The 21,000-nt window shown below is 48.2% G+C and overlaps 1 protein-coding gene and 4 non-coding genes across 6 annotated transcripts in view; 2 read left to right on the top strand and 3 right to left on the bottom strand.

Annotated features, from left to right (window-relative positions):
- Window positions 1-16,815, top strand: part of LOC135249265 (vasorin-like) — a 28,049-nt gene extending 11,234 nt beyond the window's left edge. For both annotated transcript variants that reach the window (XM_064324732.1, XM_064324731.1), the window contains one exon: window positions 10,757-16,815. In XM_064324732.1, the coding sequence (XP_064180802.1) occupies window positions 10,807-12,978 (2,172 nt within the window). In that variant the 5' untranslated portion in view covers window positions 10,757-10,806 and the 3' untranslated portion in view covers window positions 12,979-16,815. The remainder of the gene's footprint in view (window positions 1-10,756) is intronic.
- Window positions 3,118-3,189, bottom strand: trnat-ugu (transfer RNA threonine (anticodon UGU)). Its single transcript has one exon. It is a non-coding gene; the product is annotated as a tRNA-Thr (tRNA).
- On the bottom strand, window positions 4,198-4,269 carry trnat-cgu (transfer RNA threonine (anticodon CGU)). The gene has a single exon. It is a non-coding gene; the product is annotated as a tRNA-Thr (tRNA).
- On the bottom strand, window positions 5,588-5,659 carry trnat-cgu (transfer RNA threonine (anticodon CGU)). Its single transcript has one exon. It is a non-coding gene; the product is annotated as a tRNA-Thr (tRNA).
- Window positions 8,778-8,849, top strand: trnat-cgu (transfer RNA threonine (anticodon CGU)). The gene has a single exon. It is a non-coding gene; the product is annotated as a tRNA-Thr (tRNA).
- Window positions 16,816-21,000: the final 4,185 nt, after the last annotated feature.

The raw sequence follows: 21,000 nt of genomic DNA, 5'->3' as shown, positions 1-21,000 counted from the left end.
CACAGACCTGCTCTCGAGGGCTCTACCTGTACAGAATAACACACCTCTGCCCCACCGCACCTGTTCTGCTCACAGCATTCTCAGCCTGTGCGGGTCCCCTCCTCACCCGCTCTTTCCTAACCCTTCAATGACAGCCAGGTTTCTCATCCCGCATTTTCATATCCCTGAGAATTACGCTCGTCTTCTCCACTTCTGTGGATAACTCTTTTTATTTAAGCAGCTAATTTATTCTGACTACATCATGCCCAAGCCATTTTATCCTTTCTTGTCTGATAGATCTCTTTCCATCTCTGTCACCATTCATTCTGTCTTTACTCTTACACTGGGCCGGCCAGCGGAGGATGGGCTCCCCCTTTGTGGTCCAGCTCCTCTCCAGATTTATTCCCAGCGGGGATGTCGTACTCGCCAACATTTGAATGTTATTCTTCACGCTGGGGACATGCTTGCTTTTTGGGGGTTCAAGCCTGGCTTTTTTTTTGCCCATTTTTGTCTTTTGCATTTCCACTGCACAGTGTCTTTGTGACAATGTCTCTGTAAAAAGCGCTATATACAAGTGAACTGAACTGAATTGAATAAATAAAGAGCATCTGCCAATGGATTGTAATGTAATGTCATGACAAACTTTGGTTATCCGGGCTTATATTCATAAAGGGTTGTGTTTGCCTTCTATGAGAACTCCATTTCCCAAATCAGAACTCAGAACAGGCACAGAGACTGGTTGTGGGAGTGGTTCGCAACACCGCCTCCCCCCCCCTCCCCCAGATTCTTTAATGTCAGAGTCATCATCCGAAAAACAGGCGTGGGTGCAGGCCAGAAGTGTGCAGTTTTTTATGCGTTCAACTTCGCTGTGCTTCTGAATTATAGCTGCCTCCACTCCTTTATGAAAAGTGATTGGTTGAGCTCTCTCTACCTCTGTGACTTTAAGAACAGTGATTGGATGACCTGTCTAGCTCTGTGACTTTGAGAACAGTGATTGGATGACCTGTCGACCTCTGTGACATTACAAAAAGTGACTAGGTGACCTCTATCTACCTCTGCGATTCAGGAGCAATGATTAGATCATGTGTAGTGTGTGTGCGAGCAGTGATTACAGTTTGAGTGTCTGTTCTCGTGAAGCATGTCTCTGCTTTTTCACTTTGTGGCTCTTTATATTTCACACAGAAAAATTCTGCATTTCTGTCATATGTTTTCCTCTGCGCATGACCACCCCATGCATTTCTTGTTGTCTAGAAGAAAAATGTGTGTGTGAGTGTGAATGTGTGTGTGTGTGTCTGTGTGTCTGTATGTGAGTGTGTGTGTGCGTGTCTGTGTGTGAGTATGTGTGTGTGTCTGTGTGTAAGTGTGTGTGCCTGTGTGTGAGTGTTTGTCTGTGTGTCTGTGTGTGTGTGAGTATGGTTGTGTGTCTGTGTGTGAGTGTGTGCATGTGTGCGCCTGTGTGTGAGTGTGTGTCTGTGAGTGTGGTTGTGTGTCTGTGTGTGAGTGTGTGTGTGTGTGCCTGTATGCGTGCGTGTGTGTGTGTGTCTGTGTAAATGTGTGTGTGTGTGTGTCTGTGAGTATGTGTGTATGTCTGTGTGTGAGTGTGTGCATGTGTGTGTGTGTGTCTGTGAGTACGTGTGTGTGTCTGTGTGTGAGTGTTTGTGCCTATGTGTGACTGTGTGTCTGTGTGTGTGAGTATGGTTGTGTGTCTGTGTGTGAGTGTGTGCCTGTGTGTGCCTGTGTGTGAGTGTGTGTGTGAGTGTGAGTATGGTTGTGTGTCTGTGTGTGAGTGTGAGTGTGTGTGTGTGTGTGCCTGTGTGCGTACGTGTGCGTGTGTGTAAGTGGGATTTGGTCTGTTGTGTTCTGTACAGCTCAGATTTCATCCCTGCTGAAGGGGGGGGGGAGAGATTGGGAACCTGATATGGGAGTACCTGTGTCTGACAGGTCTGTTATCTCATTGTCTGTGACTGGGATACATGACAACAGAAACTCAAAGCCATCAGTGACCCCCCCCCTTTCGTAAGCATGTCTTCCAGAGCTGGGCAGGTGAATGAACGCTATTCTTGTTGTCTTCTTTTTTTTATGGGTGCGTCCCAGGTGCTGACAGAACAACATCACCTATGTGTGCCTCAGTGTGTGTGTGCGTGTGTGTGTGTGTCTATGTGTGTGTGTGTGCATGTGTGTGCATGTGTGTGTGTGTGGCTCTGTGTGCGTGTGTGTGTGTGTGTGTGCCGGTGTGTGTGTGTGCCTGCGTGTGTGTGTGTGTGTGTGCATGTGTGTGTGTCTGTGTGCCTGTGTGTGTGTGTGCCTGTGTGCGTGTGTGTGTGTGTGCCTGTGTGTGTGTGTGTGTTTCTGTGTGCGTGTGCGTGTGTGTGCGCACGCCTGTGTTTGTGTACGTGTATGTGTGTGTGTCTGAATAAGTGCGCTCTGCATTTTCTGTCTCTCTCTCCCTCTCTTTCTGTCTGTCCCCCCACCACTGTCTCACCCTGTTCTCCCTTCTGTTCTTCTGTTTTTTTTCGCTCTCTCTTTCATGTGCTCAGAGAGTAAAACACGTTTCACGCTCGACAGATCGACTGCACTTCTGCCGCAGGTAAATAACATGCTTAACGCCTGACCTGTGAGACAACGTGTCCCGACATGCTCGTGCATCCCCACTGCGACACGTTGTTGTGGCTGCATGTCTGCGGTCGCAATACAGTGAGGCTGCAGTCGCAATAGCGCAAAACCAGCATCGGCAGAGACACAGCAGACCAAATGCATGGAGATGCCTCTAAAGCCTGGACTGAACAGGCTTAGCAAAGGCAGGCACTGACAGGGCTTGAACCCCTGATCTTCGGTTTACAAGACCAACACCTTACCGCTTGGCCACCATGCCTTGTGCCCCTGATGGCTCTGTCAGTTCAGGACAGCAGTGATCATTCAGCAGGGAAGCTCTAATTCCATAACATCAGGCACCATTGAGAATAAACACATATTCGTTAGTCTTCTGAAGAATGCCAGGATTTTCTGTTTCACAACGAAGCTTCACAGTTTAGCTAGACTTGTTACCAGGGCAACAGTGACTTGGACACTGAGGCGGTCCTCCTTTGTAAAACGAGAAGTGAGACTGCTATGCACTGGACATCAATAACAATTTAGAAAAGGTACGAACGGGATTTGAACCCGTGGTCTTCGGTTTACAAGACCGACGCCTTGCCGCTTGGCCACCGCACCCAACGTGTTAGCTCCTGGTGGTTTCGTTTGAATTACATTACATTACATTACATTACATTACATTACATTACATTACATTACATTACAGCATTTGGAGCGTCTATGCAGAGCGACACACAAGTGTATAACCATAACAGAACAAGTATGAGAAACCTAGAGAAAGTCGTCAGTACAGGAACAACCGCATAGTTCAACTTGACCCTGATGGTTAAACTGTAACACTAACAACGAACGCAACAACGCAATCTATGAAATAAAATAAATAAATACAATACATGAATTGAGCCACCAATCGTTTAGATGAAATTCTTGAAGAAGAAATGTGAACTGTATATGTAGATCTGCCATCCTATAGGTTTTCACCGCAAACCTAGCAAAGCACTGCTTACTCAACAGCTAGAGATCTTGTTGAGATGCTAATTATTAGAGTCAGGTGTGCCAAATCAGGGTTGAAATGAGAACCTACAGGACGGCAGATCTCCACAAACAGGGTTCGACAGCGCTGCTTTAGGGTGTTTTCTGTCACTTCATAAAGCAAGCACACAATAATAGTTTTTGCTGAACTCCACTGCCGGGAGATGTGTTCTCATCATACTGAGCACGGAATTAGTACAGGTAGGGCACTGACTCTTCATAATGATACTACAGCTGCTCCTTGGTACCTTGAATTGAATTGACTTGAATTGACACTCACCACTTGGTTTGAGGCAAGTCTACTGTAGAGCTGCAGGAGTATTTAGAGCACTGATAAGCTTTCATTTCAACCCTAATTTGGCACACCTGACTCTACTAATTAGCAGCTCAAAAAGATCTCTGGCTGTTGAATCAGATATGCTTTGTTAAGGTTGGAGTGAAAACCTAAAGGATGGTAGATATCCAGGAACAGGGTTGGACTGCTTTTTCCAGCTCCTGTAGGAAAAGGGTTGATTACCACTGATCCAGAGGCACTTTAACATTACTAACTGCAAATACAAGTTGCTGAACATTGAAACGTGAGTGGAAAAGGACAGGCGTGGACAGGGTTTGAACCTATAATCTTCGGTTTACGAGACCAACACCTTACCACTGTGCCACCACACCTCCACCAGGTGTGCCAGTGTGTGCACTCGATGCTGTGTATCTGTTGGTGAGGTGTTATATACTGTGTGCACTCCCTGCTGTGTATCTGTTGGTGAGGTGTTATATACTGTGTGCACTCCCTGCTGTGTATCTGTTGGTGAGGTGTTATATACTGTGTGCACTCCCTGCTGTGTATCTGTTGGTGAGGTGTTATATATTGTGTGCACTCGATGCTGTGTATCTGCTGGTGAGGTGTTATATACTGTGTGCACTCCCTGCTGTGTATCTGTTGGTGAGGTGTTATATATTGTGTGCACTCCCTGCTGTGTATCTGTTGGTGAGGTGTTATATACTGTGTGCACTCCCTGCTGTGTATCTGTTGGTGAGATGTTATATATTGTGTGCACTCGATGCTGTGTATCTGTTGGTGAGGTGTTATATACTGTGTGCACACCCTGCTGTGTATCTGTTGGTGAGGTGTTATATACTGTGTGCACTCCCTGCTGTGTGCCACTGGGTATTATTTGTGTCAGGCCACAGGCCTTTCGGCAGCTTAGCACCAGAGATAAGGGGCTCAGAATGCTCACAGCAGAGCGTGTTGAGCCTGCGTCCGAAAAGCCGCTGCACCCCCCCACCAGTTTACCCCCTGTACTGGCTCCCCTAATACCCCCTGGCCCCTGGCCTCCCGCTGAGGGGTAAGGGCTCTTGACATTGCGATTGTGAGGCTCTGATCGCCGAAAATTGCTTCGCCCTCCTCCCTCTCATCCCGGCCCGAGTACCTGCCACTTCACTTCTGCTCACATGACTCGTTCCTTTTCTCTCTAATCCCCTCTTTCTCTCTCTGTCCATCTCTCTGGCTCTCTCTCTAGCTCTTTCTGTTTTCTTTTTTCTTCCCCTATTTGAGATCAGTGAAAACAGTCTGCCTTTCATCCATCTTTTTTTACTTCTTGTTGTTTTTTTTTTAAATCTAACTTTTTATTTTGTGGTGGTGCCCCCCCCCCCCCAAAAGGTTTTCTATTTTCATGGATCATAAACTCCAGTGCCATTGCTGCAAAACACAGTGATATTTTATTATAATTGTGTTACTGACACTCCTACATGAACTCACCAAAACACACCAACCCCCCCTCACTCCCCCGGATCCCCTGCCTGTGCAGAATGCTTGAACCGTGAAGGAATGGGGAGAAAAAGGAGGAGAAATCTTCCCCTGATGGAAAATCTCCTGACAGGCACAGTACACATGGTGGTCCTGACTTGTGAAAACCCCTCCAAGGTGCTGAGACCCCATTTTTCCAAAACGAGACGTTAGCCTGAGGTGAGCACTGCAGTTCTGCAGAACAGGCATGGACGGGGATTGAACCCGTGATCTTCGGTTTACGAGACCGACGCCTTACCACTTGGCCACCACGCCAGCTGTGGGGTGGGGATAGCGACAAAAAATTAAGCAGGAGAAAAGAGTCCTTGTATAAGAGGCCCGAGGCTTGTATAGAGGGTACGCATTGACGTCCCTTTCCCACCGCAATACACCCCCTCAGTCGGACTGAGTGGCAAAACATGCTGCGAGACATGGCTGCCTTCAGTAGAGGAAACTGCAAAACCGGGAGTAAAACAAACGATTATCTGCTTAAATTAAAGGCAGTTGGACTCGACAGTGATCCTTACAACTTACCAAAGAACCAGTGGTCCATGGACATTCAACAAGAAATCGAAGCTATCTTTTTACAGACTGCCGAAAGCTAAAGAAAAGAGAAGCAAATGGATCGCTGCAATTCACAGAAATAACTGGAATCCAGGCACCGAAACGTGGATTTGTGGTTGTTATTTTGTGTCAGGTATGCTGGATTTTTGGGTAAAACCATACCTTAATTAAGTTTTTAAAATAAATTCTGACAAAAACTTTACAGTTACACAGAATATAAATGAAAGATGCTAAATATTTAATTGATGAGTAGTCAATAAAGTACTTAACTTAAGGTATGATTTTACCCAAAAATCCAACATATCTGACACAAAATGACAACCGCAAATCCACGTTTCGGTGTTAGCTTTTGGCAGTCTGTAAAAAGATTGCTCCGATTTCTTGTTGAATCTAGTTGTACAGTCAATCACAAAACAGCTCTTTCCCATTTTAGATGTGTTTTTTGTGTTTTCGCGGCAGTCAGGCTGAACGCTAACGCTGCCACTCAGTAGTCTTTCTGCCACTCAGTGGGTGTAACCGCAGTGACTTCCACTTACTGTGACGTCATGTGCATGCCCTCTATATGAGGCTTGTATAAGCTGTCTCAGGCTGGTAAATGAGGCTTGCATAAGAGGCCAGTATATGAGGCTTGTATATGAGGCCGGTATATGAGGCTTGTATAAGAGGCCGGTATATGAGGCTTGTATATGAGGCTTGTATAAGAGGCCGGTATATGAGGCTTGTATCTCAGGCGTTCCAAAGAAATTAAAACAAAGAAATAAATACCTCCCTGCCACCAAATTGCTCACTTTCTCTCTGACTGGCTGTTTTCATCCGCCCTGCCTCTTTCCCCATGGAGGTATAGAGTTTCTGTGTGATCTTCCTTTTTCCCTTTCCCTCTCTCTCTCTCTCGCCCTTCCTTTCCCACACACATGTACACACACACACACACACCACACAGTCAACCGCCCCCCCTTCCCCTGTCTCCCCATCTCCGCACACACTGCTTCCCTCACGGTCCGAGCTGATGAAACGTCTGGCCTTTACAGCTTTACAGGGCAGATCAGCAGACCTGGGGGCTCCCTCTGTTAGATCACACCCTCACCCAATGCCTCAGTCCCAATGACGATGTGGGCGTTCCCCCCTCGTCCGTGTGTGTCACGATGGGCTGACTGGCTGAACTGGGCGGAGTAAGATCCCTGGACACCCGGGCTGTGTGTTTGATTCCCAGGTGTGACACAGGTATGCAGTGGCAACCCATGTAGTGCAATGGTGAGGGAAATGGGTTTGTACCTCAGAAGCTATGTGGCTGCTGTTGCAGGTCACTGCTGTTGGGTGCTTCATGGAGTCTTCAGCTGATAATTTGGACTGATTGCTTTAAAAACAATTTCCTCCGGATGAGAGGAAATGCCTGAGAGTGTGTGCTGTGTGAGTGCTATTTTTGAAAGACTGTTGACTGCAAAGTTTTTCAACCCCACAGAGGTTTGGTCTAATGTGGGCCCACTAGGTACTGCACCCCCTCATCGAATCCAACCCCATACAATGTAAAACTCTAATAATGCAGCAAACCTCTCTTAGGCAGAGATTTCAAACATCTTCTGGACTGTTTCAATTTTAACTCACATACAACTTAAGCCTTCAGCCCTATTTCCAAGGGCTACATTGGCTAAGGATTGAAAGGATATCGGCAAAAAGTGTAACCCTCCAGGACTGGAGAGGCAAGTGGAGGGCGAGAAAGTGACATGAATGAGTCCAGGTGGTTCTGCGATTTTGGTCCAATCGGCTCACTGGCAGTGCTGGGGGCAGAGCCACATGGTGAGAACCAATCAGAACCGAATTACACTCGGATACACATAGTGTCTGACCCCTTCCTGTGGTTCACGCACTCCTGTCTTTACAAAAATATGCTCTTATACAAAACAATGCTGCGGTCCATGGAGAGGGGGTGAAGTTGGAGATCAAAGAAGGTGAGGGGTGTGTGTGCGTGTGTGGGTTGTGGGGGGGCGGGGAAGGGGGCAGAAAGAAAAGTCTGCGGTCTTCTGCCTATTTGCTTTTCTTTCCTTTAATCTTGAAAGTGAGGCATGAGCTTCAGCTCGCTGACACACGTCTCCAGTGAACACCACGCTGGCTTTCCTACTGTGACCTAAGAAGCAGTTCCTTTTGTCCCCTGTAGGGGACATGAGTCTCTGGGCCACATTCATGTTCTGGCAAAGAACAGAAGGACAGCAGCCATTTTACGCAAGCTTTCTGTGACTTTGCTTATGGCATGAGTGATGGTACACTGGATGCTTTCAGCGTTAACTGTTTCTATAACTAACAATTTGCATGCAGCAGGTGGGATATTTAAATATGTGTTTGACAAAATTTTTACACGGCCCCGATGCTTCCTGCAAAACATTTGTGTCAGGTCCGATGTCCAAGCGCTAACACGGCAGTCTTGTAAATTGATGCTTAACTATACGCCTTGGTAAAATGTATCTACAAGGTTGCTATTTAATTCAAGCTTTACTTATCACTTAACTCTCTTGACCTATTAGTCTCTGTCCAGAGTGATAATTATTACTGTCATTTATAATTATTGTTACAGCAAGCTATTTAAATGACCTGATTACTGAATCCATAAAGCTGGTGGCATGCCTGATTACTGATTACTGATTCTATAAAGCTGGTGGCATGCCTGATTACTGATTACTGATTCCATAAAACTGGTGGCATGCCTGATTACTGATTCCATAAAGCTGGTGGCTTACCTGATTACTGATTCCATAAAGCTGGCGGCATACCTGATTACTGATTACAATCAAGACCCATCACCTGCTTTTTTCTCCATGATTGAATGGTGCTCTTGTGTGGCGCAGTGGCCAAGTGGTAAGGCTTTGGTCTCGTAAACCGAAGATCACGAGTTTAATCCCCGTCTGTGCCTCGATAAGTTGTTGAGCCTGTGGTTGTGTTTGATGTCCTTGGTTGGTAGGCCTGCTGATGTTTCTCTTTTAGCTGCTCCATAGAAATAGGAACACATTTTTGTTTTGCCTCTTGGCTTGGAAGAATAAAAGGGATTAGAGTTGTTTAACATGAGCTCTGTGTGTTGTCATATATCTGTATCATCAAAGGACTGTGCAGTAATGTTTGAAGAAGACGCTTTCTAAAAATCCTAGAACTTCAGTTTGCAAAATGGAAACGATCATCCACACTACATATTAGAGCGGGCAATTTTGAGAATATGAGGAATAATTGACAAAAGGGGAGAGAAGAAAAAGAAGTGAGGGCAAAAGAGAGTGAAAGGGAGGGGGAGAGTGTCTGAGTCACAGAACAGAGGAAATAACAAAGAAAAAAGTAAATTGCTGACGCGCTGATATCATGCACTGCAGTGGTGTGTCAGAGACAGTCATTCAGCACTGCTGGTGTGGCAGATTCAGACTGTAGTACTAGACTGCAGATCAAGTACAAGCACACACACACAGACACACACATGCATACAGACACACGCACACACACTCACACGCATGCACACGCACATACATACAGACACACGCACCCACACACACTCACATGCACACACGCACATGCACACACACACACACGTGCACACACGCACATGCACACACACACACACACACACACACACACACGCGCAGTGCCTTAACTTCAGTGAAAACAGACCATTGCTGTAAGGCATGGAACCAAGAAGCTGTGAAAAGCCAGAGAAGAATAACATTATAATACATTCTGAAATGATGAGGTCATAATCGACTGGCTGTTCTTCTTCCCATTGGCCCAGCTGCAGATGCTAAAATAATTGTCTCTCTGCTATGAGACCTTCTGCAATGGCGAAATAAAACTTCAGAACTTCCACCTCACTGTCACATTCCAATGTCATCCCTATTATTACGTGCGTCACTCCCAGGATACAGAGAGAGAGAGAGAGAGGGAGAGAGAGAGAGAGAGAGAGAGAGATAGTCTCTTGCTTTTCAGAAGGCGCAGCAGGTATGGAGAGCTAGGTAGACAGAGGGATAGAATGAGAGAGGTAGATGGAGGGAGGGAGTGAGAAAAAAAAGCACTGCAGCTGCAGTGAGCTTTCTTTCTTTTCGTTTGGCGGATTGGCGGTCAGCGCTCTGCCCTTGGCAAACACGGAGCCACAATGGCGCCTCGTCCGCGGGCCATTGTTCCCCCGTTCTCCAACCGAGCGGCGGTATCGATCGCCCGACACAATGGCCCGAGCGAGCGAGCGAGGTGCTCCGACTGCAGAGAGCAGCGGAGGCCGGAGCGGAGCGTTTGATTGGATCACGGCGTTCAACCTCCCAGATAATCGCAATCCCGTAATAACCACCTTAAAAGAGAGAAAAAAACAAGAAGCACTTGAAAAGAAACTCTGCGAATTATTAAAAGACCTGTTCTTTTGTCTGCATTTGGTAACCATCCTTATATCCTGTTGTCATTGGCCACAGTTGGCATGTGCCTACACCCAGTACGGCCTTTGTGATTAAAACCGGATTTGTCTCTCTTTGTACGCTACATTTAAACACAGAGGACCGAGAGAGGAGGAAAAGGTTAGCGAAGGTGGCGTATCCATTTCAAAGGGTCTGCTGTGTGTACACAGACCTGTACAACTGAAATTTATTTTCTTCCTTTAGACCACAAATCCCTGAATTCCATTGTAAAACTGGCAGGTTGTCAGAAACATGTGATATACCCTTCACTGTTCATAGAAACTCAGTTGTCTAATTGAAAACTAAGACTGCAATGATGATATTCACCAGCCCACAGTTTTACATGTGAAATGAAACAAGGTTCACCTCTGACATTTCTCCTTCTGCTCCCTGTTTGTTGCAGGTTCTTTGTCTTTGGAGGGGGTGGTGGGGTTATGCGAGGACGCTGACATCATGAAGCCCTTCCTCCTGCTCCTCCTCTTCCTCCTGCTCTCCGCCCAGGCGCTGACCAGCGACTGCCCCCAGGACTGCTCTTGCCCCGACCGGGACTCCATCTTCTGCTACCAGCGACGCTCCAGCTCCGTGCCCCAGGGGCTCCCGGCCCCCACCAAAAACCTCTACCTCTTCCAGAACGGCATTAGCACCCTGTCCCGGGACGACTTCGCTGGTTTGAGTGGGCTGGAGATGCTGGACCTGAGCCAGAATCTGCTGTCTGAGATTTCGGACCGGGCCTTCGAGCTCCTCTCCTCCCTGCACAACCTGGACCTGTCCTCCAACCTCATCACCCGCGTCCACCGCGACAGCTTCTCCGGCCTGACGCTGCTGCAGCGCCTCTATCTCCACGGCAACCACATCCAGAGCATCCACCCGGAGGCCTTCTGGGGGCTGGACCAGCTGCTGGAGCTGAAGCTGCAGGGGAACCAGCTGACGGGCCTGCCAGCCCTGCGCCTGCCCAGGCTGCTGCTGCTGGACCTCAGCCACAACACTGGCCTGTCCCCCCCGGCCCCCGCCGACCTCCAGACGCCCAACCTGGAGTCCCTCAAGATGGCCGGGCTGGGCATCTCCCAGCTGAGCGGGGACCTGCTGCGGTCGCTGGGCAACCTGCACGAGCTGGACGTGTCGCGGAACCAGCTGAGGGAGGTGCCGGTGGCCCTGGGGGAGGCGGGGCGGGGGTTGACCCAGCTCAGCCTGGCGGGGAACCCCATGGCCCAGCCGGGCCCCCGGCCCGAGGAACTCCAGAACCTGCGGGGGCTTCAGGAGCTGGACCTGAGCGGCCTCAACATGCAGGGCCTGCCCGAGGGCTTCCGCCATCTCTTCCCCAGGCTCCGCCTCCTCACTGCCGCCGAGAACCCCTTCAACTGCCTCTGCCCCCTGGCCTGGCTGCCCGGCTGGCTCAGGGAGGGACGAGTGCAGCTGGGACGTCCCGAGGAGACCCGCTGCCACTTCCCTCCGCTCAACGCCGGGAAGGTCCTGGCCAGGCTGGAGCGTGCTGATTTCGGCTGCCCCCCCACGACCGCCGCCCCCGCCAGCACAGTGAGGAGCTCCACCCCCCCTCCCCGGCCTCCCCAGGTTTTCAGCACCCCTCCTGGCACCACCCCACCCCCGGCCCTACCCCCACCCCCACCCCCTCCCCTCCCTAGCGATACCCCCTCCCCAGTGGAGTACGACAACAAGCCGCCCCTCTCTCCAGCGTCCCCCAGCAGCAGCAGCCGGGAAGCCATGGACTCGGACCCGCACATCTGCCCCTCCAACATCTGCCTAAATGGGGGCACGTGCCTGCTGCACGCCCAGGGGGAGCTGGAGTGCGCCTGCTCACGCGGGACATCCGGCCCCTACTGCGAAACCCGCGAGGAGCTCCCGCCGCCTCCCCCTCCGCCTCCGCCCCACCACCTCCCACTGGTCCCGCCCACCCTCGTGGCCGCGGCGCCCGACCCTGACCTGGGGTCCCGGCAGGTGACCAGCACGTCCATCCTGCTGGACCTGCAGCGCTTCATCCAGAAGCGGCCGTACCTGCGCGGGATCCGCCTCACCTACCGGAACCTGTCGGGCCCGGACCGCCGGCCCGTGGAGCTCAGCGTCCCGGCCTCGTACCCGGAGTACACTCTCCGGGGGCTCCGCCCAAACTCCACCTACTCCATCTGCGCGGGACCCCTGGGGGCGTCGCCCAGCGGGGTGGGGGCGGACCGGTCCTGCATCGAGGCCCAAACCGCGGCGCAGCCGCCCCACAGACCCGACCCCACGGCCGTGCCCTGGAACTCGGGGGCCACCCCCCACGCGGCCCCGGAGCCGCGCGTGGAGGACGGGCAGCTGGTGACGGCCCTGGCGCCCGCCCTGGCCGCCGCGCTCACGGTTGCCGTGGCAATGGCGGTCGCCGCGGGAACGGTCTACTACTTGCGCCGCAGGCGGGCCAAGGGGGCCCACCCAGACATGTGCTCCGAGGACCCCTCCCCTCTGGAGCTGGAGGGGGTCAAGGCCAGCTTGGACAACGGGACCCTGCCCCAGAAGCAGCCCGAAATAAAGCCAGCATCCTCCTGCCCCTGGAACGGGGAGTGCGAAGTGCCGCTCATGCAGACGCACTGTTCCGCCAATAACAACCTGGCCTCACTCAAGCCCTCCTACTTCTGACCTCAGTGCCACTGTGTCGTTTGGACCTCCTCTCACCAGAGGGCACTTTCTGGCAGTTTCATCTTCTCTCCTGCTCTGGAGACACTGAGAGACCATAGAGGGCAGGAGGGAGATGGGGCATTGCAAACTGGCCAGCTGAGTTAACAATGGACAAAAAAAACTTATTGACACACATTCAAGTGCAATGTCCAGTAGAGGTCATGTTTTTTTTTTTAAATATAAAACTGAAGTGCCTTGTTTGCATATACCCATGCTCAGTTTATGTTTTAATGTCAGTTTTTTGACATTCAATTTTTTGAACATTTTTATTTTAGTACTTTTAAATATGAATAATCTCGGCAGTCACTTTGCTGGACTTGCACACAGGGAGGCACATCTGTGAACGCGCAGAGGCCAGCGCCTGCCCTCTGGAGAGGTCAAAGGTCATGCAGGGAGGAAGGGGTGGGGACGGTAAAGCAGGAGACTAAAAAAAAACTTGCGCACCTCACCCGTGCAGCACTTGGACCGCTCCCTGGATTCTGTGCACTGAACACATTGGTTCCTCTAGGGAAACTTGCACTGAGAGGAGAACTGCCAGTATACCCTTGAGCAAGGTACTCAACCTGAATTTCTTCAGCATGTGTCCAGCTGTATAAATGGATGCAATTTAAGTGCTATACGTTGCGTAAGGTGCTCCGGATAAGTCATTCTCTTAAGAGAAGAGGTCTCTCTCCCATTGCTGAGCACAATGGCACACCAGCTGCCCCCCCTTAGGGATTTTTTTTTTACTTGCTGTGAAAGACAAAGAACCTGAATGAAGACACAGACTGAGAGTCATAAGCCTGAGTCTGAGCTCACCGCGACTTTAGTGCAAAGTTTCCTACCTTCTCACTTTTGCTACTTTTTCATGTTTTTTTATTGGTATTATTATTATTGTTATTGTTGTTGTCTATTTTGTTGTCATTTTTTCCAATGATGTGACCTGACTGTAGCAAACAACCCTTCCCTTCTCCCCACCCAAAATTTTACAAATCAGATCCAAGTCTTTGAGCATTAAAAAAAAAACTTTTATATTTTTTTTATTAAACTGACAAAGTCAATCTTACACTTTGCCCTAACTACATCTGAAAGCCATACTGTCACACATACAATTCACACAAGCTCGACAGTTGAAAACATTATCCCAAAATAATTTCTTCCCCCTATCGCACCACGAACACCAAACACACACAGATGTGCCAGATTACAAAAAATTACCAACATGATTGACTGAATTCCTCCACGTTTTCCTGCCCTCTTCTGTGCTTCTAAAGTATTCTCAAAATCTCGCAGGCACGTACTAGCTGGCCAATGAAAGAGAACAGAGGGGAGAAGACACAGGGAAAGGTTTCTTCAAAGCCCTCGGGGGTATTTACTGTTGGTGTCTCTAAGTGGAATGAGGTCACTTCCTGGTCTTTGATTGACAGGGTCGCCCTACCTTGTAGTCAGATTTGCTGTGGTATGTGTTTGTGTTTTTTTTCTTCTTCTTTTTTACCCTGAAGCTGATCTGGCTTCTTCTGGTCTTTGTTTGGTATGCCTCTCGCTCTCTGGGGAAATTGGGATTCTCTTTGGTTTTTGTGGTGGGTTGGGGGGTTGGGGGGCGGGGGGTTGGGGTACACTGAAGGAAAACAAGGTATGTTCCTCTGAGAAAGGGAAAAACACAAGTCAGTCTGTAGAAGTACTAGGTGAATAGTGTATGCTACACACACAGACACGCCTGCAAACACAGACGCTCTCTCTCGCTCTCTGTCTTCTGTGTGTTTATCTGTGCTACGGACGAAGCGGTGGATGTTGGGCAGCTGGGTGGTGAAGGAGAGGTGCATGGGGCTGTTATTTAGATGATTGCAGGTAAAGACCCCAGGTGGCACAGGACTGTTGTGCCTCCAGCAGGGATTGACAGCTAATTCCCAGCTGGACTGTGGGTGCCTGCTAACCAGAAACTTTGGTGCACCATACACACCATGAAAACTGAAGGCTGAAATCTGGATGGTCTGGTCTGGCCTCTTGCTGAGGAATTTAGGGGAAAATGTTACATTCTCTAACATAAAAGCAGAGGGTAAGGGAAAAAAGATAAAGGGTAAAGTACAGAGAGGAATGATGTAGAGTATGCAACAACAACAACCACAAAAAATCACAAGAGTGATACATACTCATTTACCAAAGGGGTACATACTCATGGACTTGGCACAACAAGGTCATAGCACACATTTTCAAATGAGTGGTTCCAGGTAATTTTATCACAATATCAAACATGCATTTTGTTTGGGGTCTGCGGAGTCTCTCGTTGCATTTTACACATAGTCTATAATCGGTTTCTGCTATTTGGTTTTCATTAACAGTATTTACTTAGGAGGCACCCTGTACTAGTGTAATTTACATAGTTGAGATGTCAGCATGTTGTGCATTTACACAGCTGGGCATTCGCTGGAGTGGTTCAGATAAGGTAAAGAGCTCAAGGGCACGACAGCAATGCACCATTTGGGACTGGTGTTCTGTTCCATCAGCCAAACTACTGCCCAACAGCACTACTGAGCACGCTCAAATATTCCTGCTACGCCGCTATTTTCTGGAATTTTCTGGCAACCAGTTAATGCCTAGCAAAAGTGAGGCGTGTGAATGGCTGCAGGCCTTAATGAGGGAATCGGCCTGGTTACCACATGGCCTGAGCTGATTCGTTCACTTGAGTGGTTCTGTACTGCGCACGCTCTGATTGGTCAATCATTGTCTCAAGGAGCATAGACACAGTTCCAGGTCTAGTTCTGTTTAGTCAAAAATGATGTAGACTTAATTTGTGTCCGGTCGAGTGATGTCACAAAGGACAAAGACACCAGTTCAGGCCTGGACGAGTGATGTCACAAAGGACAAAGACACCAGTTCACGCCTGGATGAGTGATGTCAGAATGGACAGCAGCAAGGAGAGCATTCCCTTCTGGGTTCAGCTGAATGATGCCACAAAGCATGCAGCCTAACTGGATTTTAAATAAATCTGTCCTGGACTTGTTTTGATAATCCCAGTATGGGCTCCAGTGGTAACCCTTAAATCCTATTTATAGAGTCTGTCGTGAACAGATGGAAGAGAGGCTTGAGAGAGGTTGCCTTGTGTAGAGAAGGAGCAGATAAGGCCAGGGGGGTGCTGAGATTTTGAGGGTGGGAGTAGAGATGAGGTCGGCTGCTAGTTAGCCTCTTTGAGGAGATGTATTGCCCTTGTCCTCAAGGTCAGGATCATTATTTGTCATCTTCTCCTTCCTGGCAGTCCTCTGCTTCCTCATCCCCTCTCTTTCTCATCCTTTCTGAATGCAGATTTACTGAGATGCACATTGTCACTGAACATTATATTGGGGAGGCAGAGACCTATGCTGCACCTATAGCCTGGCTACTGTTCTGAACGGTTTTGCTTTCATAATTCACAAACAGGCCCAGTGTACCCATTAGCATTTCTCATGAAACATTCGATTGTAGCAAAGAATCTGCGTTCACATTAGATATTGTTGGTGCCAGTTTTTTTTAGCAAAGGGCAGAAATCGGTATTCATCTCGTTATACCATTGCAAGCAGCCTGAAATGAAGTTAACCCTGTAGAAACACTAAAAAATTATTTTTTGTTGTTGGAATGTTAGGAATGAGGAGGAGGAGGGATGTTAAAGCAGCCAAGGTTCAGAATAGTTCACGTAACATCCCTTGCCTTCCCTGTTCAGAAACTTGCTAAGTACCGTCAATGCTAAGGCCTGTGTCGGCTGAAATGCTTGTAGAAATATCTGATATTTAAATATATAGTGCAGAAGAACAAAAGAACAGAAAGCTTGAACTGGAAACCCGTGCTTTACCCAACACGAGGGACTGAAAATATTCTGAATATTTTCAATGTTTTTCATTTTGTTTTCCCTGTTTACTTTGGGAAAGTTTACTTTTTCCTCGCTGTCATTGTCTCATCCCTCTCCCCTCCCCTCTTTTTCTGTATTTTTTAAAAAACAAAGTGTGCTTGTATGTAAGAAAAATATGATGGCTTTTCTATAAAAAAAAGAAGCAAAAGAAGGAAAATGAAACGTGATTTAAAAATAATAATAAAAGAAACAAAGAAAGTTTTGTGTCTTCACTTTTTTCTGTGTTCCTGGCGGATGTTCTCGTTGGCAGCAGAGGGGAAGAGGGAGCTTGCCATTTATATAATGACAGATCACTCCAAACGGGCTGAACCAAAAGCGCTGAGCAGAACGCGGCGTGAAGGAGCCAAGCAATGAAAGCGTCCCGGCATCAGCCTGCCCGTCTCCTGTCCCATGAGTTCACAGCTGCGGAGAGATCTGCGACCAGATTTCAGTCGTTTTTTGTTACCTTTTTCCAGAAGCGCTCACGAGTCACGAGTGCTAAGGAACTAAGTTCCGTCTGTTTCTTCGGTCCCAGCGACTCCGTAGGTCTTTCCGAAACAGCAAGGGGGCATTCCCATATCCTCCCCTGCACCTCTCTAAACACCCCGGCCTGAAACCCCCTATCCCTCAACCCCCCCCCCCCCCCAAGCCCAGAAAAAGTGATTTACGGGACCTCTGGCTTTCAGGGAAAAGGAAAATGTCTTGTATTTTCCCTCAATCGTACACCCCGAAGGTGAATGGAAAATATTTTAAACGCTGCAAAGTTGTTTTTGGAGGGGAGGGGCCGGCCGTCGTTACTGCGCTTGTGGCTCAAACGAGCGAGGACCATATACGTCGGTGGAAACTGACGTGCAGTACAGTATGTCTTACTTGCTTTGCACCCACTCTGTGTTGTCATACAGGTAGGATACAGCCAAGGAGGATTTACGTGAATTATTGCGATGCTTTGCTTGGACGAAAGGGCTTTTAGTTGGCATTCGCCCATCTGCGCACATCTGCGCACATCTGCGCACTGTTTCGGTCATCAAAGCGACTCGGCCTGCAGACTCATAGAAACATCTCCTCTCCTCCACTGTCCATTTGAGGTCATTATTTCAGTTTGCACAAGGCGGGAAAAGAGACCAAGTTAAACAGGAGTCTAAATTAAAAAAAGAGGAATAATAGATGTGCAAGCGGTTCTTTATTCATACCCCCGCACCCCTTTTCTTTCCCCTTCTCCCCTTCACTCCCATTTCCTCCCATTGCTTTCTCCTTCCTTCTGTCTGCCACGTGCTGAAATGCTTAGTTCATTTCTTCTTCGTCTCTCAGTCTATTTGTTTTCTATTCTTCCCTTATTTCTGCCTCCTGTTTTTGGTTCATTCTCCTTAACTGCCTGTCCCTCACTCTACTCCCCTGTCTTTCTTTCTTTCTTTTTTTTCTTTCTCTGTCTACTTCCATCTACCCCCTCCCTGTATCTATGTCAATTCAATTTCCATTTTCAGTTTCCTTGATTGGCCAGTACACACACTACCAAAGTATTCTTTTGCACTCCTTCTCTCTCTCTCTCTCTCTCTCTCTCTCCCTCTCTCTCTCTCTCTCTCTCTCAGGAGCCCCAGCAGCAGCTGTGTATGTGTCAGTGTGTGTGTGTGTGTGTGTGTTTGGGGGGGGGGGGGGGGGGGGGTTTTGGGTGCCTGTATTCCATCAGCTGGGGGCTCTACCACCAGACACTCCTAAATATAGCAGCAGAGCCTGGCTGCAGTGTACTGGACTGGGCCAAGGCTATTGCCTGGACCGGAGACAGGGTTATGAATGGGCCCATTGGCCCAGGACTGGTGGAGGCCACCATTGGTCAATTTAAGCCAATCACGTTTCCTTTTCTTTTTTTTAGGGGGAAGTGGGACGTGGATCTCTCTCTCTCTCTCTGTACATGTGTATATGGGTATCTCTCTCTCTCTCTCTCTGTACATGTGTATATGGGTATCTCTCTCTCTCTCTCTCTGTACATGTTTATATTGTATCTCTCTCTCTCTCTCTCTCTCTGTACATGTTTATATGGGTATCTCTCTCTCTCTCTCTCTGTACATGTGTATATGGGTATCTCTCTCTCTCTCTCTCTGTACATGTGTATATGGGTATCTCTCTCTCTCTCTCTCTGTACATGTGTATATGGGTATCTCTCTCTCTCTCTCTCTCTGTACATGTTTATATGGGTATCTCTCTCTCTCTGTACATGTTTATATGGGTATCTCTCTCTCTCTCTCTCTCTGTACATGTTTATATTGTATCTCTCTCTCTCTCTCTCTCTCTGTACATGTTTATATGGGTATCTCTCTCTCTCTCTCTGTACATGTGTATATGGGTATCTCTCTCTCTCTCTCTGTACATGTGTATATGGGTATCTCTCTCTCTCTCTCTCTCTGTACATGTTTATATGGGTATCTCTCTCTCTCTGTACATGTTTATATGGGTATCTCTCTCTCTCTCTCTCTCTCTCTCTCTCTCTCTGTACATGTGTATATGGGTATCTCTCTCTCTCTCTCTCTGTACATGTGTATATGGGTATCTCTCTCTCTCTCTCTCTCTGTACATGTTTATATGGGTATCTCTCTCTCTCTGTACATGTTTATATGGGTATCTCTCTCTCTCTCTCTCTCTCTCTCTCTCTCTCTGTACATGTGTATATGGGTATCTCTCTCTCTCTCTCTCTGTACATGTGTATATGGGTATCTCTCTCTCTCTCTCTCTGTACATGTTTATATTGTATCTCTCTCTCTCTCTCTCTCTCTCTCTCTGTACATGTTTATATGGGTATCTCTCTCTCTCTCTCTCTGTACATGTGTATATGGGTATCTCTCTCTCTCTCTCTCTGTACATGTGTATATGGGTATCTCTCTCTCTCTCTCTCTGTACATGTGTATATGGGTATCTCTCTCTCTCTCTCTCTGTACATGTGTATATGGGTATCTCTCTCTCTCTCTTTGTACATGTGTATATGGGTATCTCTCTCTCTCTCTCTCTGTACATGTGTATATGGGTATCTCTCTCTCTCTCTCTCTGTACATGTGTATATGGGTATCTCTCTCTGTACTTTTGCTTCGATTTGAAAAAGGGTCTTTCATCCACTGGATTTAGCAGAGCTGGTGCCTGGCCCTGTGCCAGCTCCTGAGTTCCAGTTGTGCGTCTCAAAGCTCCATTGTTGGCCCCTGAGGGCGGATTTTTACAAATTAACATCCAAAATTCCTCCAGAAACTGCCGTTGTGTAAATATTTTTGCTCTTTTGGCTTGTGTGTGTGTGTAATGGAAACACGCACATGGACATGCATGCGTGCACACACACATATATAAACAGAAACACACACACACACACACACACACACATGCACAGACAACACAAACCCAGGTTCTCCTTAGGGTCAAACCAGCTGAAATTCAATTTTCCACTTGTACCGACATACAAATAAAATGGAAATATTGACCAGCCAAGTTCTAACACGCCTATGAGAGCAGACCCTCCTAAAAAACAAATCCAGCATCCAACAGGGAAATCTGATTTATAGAAGAATTTGGCTCCTTCCCCATGATATCCCAGAATGCACTGCAGTGTAGCAGCTTAGGATGGGCAGCAGAGAACAGGACCATGCCCACTCAGTTTGAAATCTTCTACAGTGCTTAAGAAAAAAAAAAAGAGTGTCAGAGTAATTGTTTCCAGACAAACGTTCGTTATAAAGTTCCCGGTCTTTTCACCCCCCCTCCCCAACCACCCCACCTTTGAGGCGTGTGTGTCGCCCAAAACTGCTATTTGAGAATTTACTTATTCCCCATTCATTTAAATTCAGGAATGTGCACGTACCTGTACCTATACCTGTACCTGTACGCACAGAGAGCGGCGAAGCTCAAGGGTACGGCCTGGGCAACCGCCAACACCACTAAACATGCTAAAACTAATTATTCTTTTTTTAAAAATATTAAAATACTGTGATGTATTTAATTAAAATTAGGTATTGAGGGCATATGCAAACTTTTGACAAGCATCAGCGTTGACGCTGACGCCCCCCAGGCCCGCCCCCCCCGCCCCGGGCGACCGCCCTTCTGCGGGGGCGGTTCTGCACAGGTGCCTGACAGGGTCTTTGTTTGGGCGGGGTGGGGCATGCGCCCCCTCTGATCCG

The sequence above is a fragment of the Anguilla rostrata genome, chromosome 2 (assembly GCF_018555375.3).
Source record: "Anguilla rostrata isolate EN2019 chromosome 2, ASM1855537v3, whole genome shotgun sequence".
NCBI lineage: Eukaryota > Metazoa > Chordata > Actinopteri > Anguilliformes > Anguillidae > Anguilla > Anguilla rostrata.
This window is presented reverse-complemented; position numbering and strand designations above follow the sequence as displayed.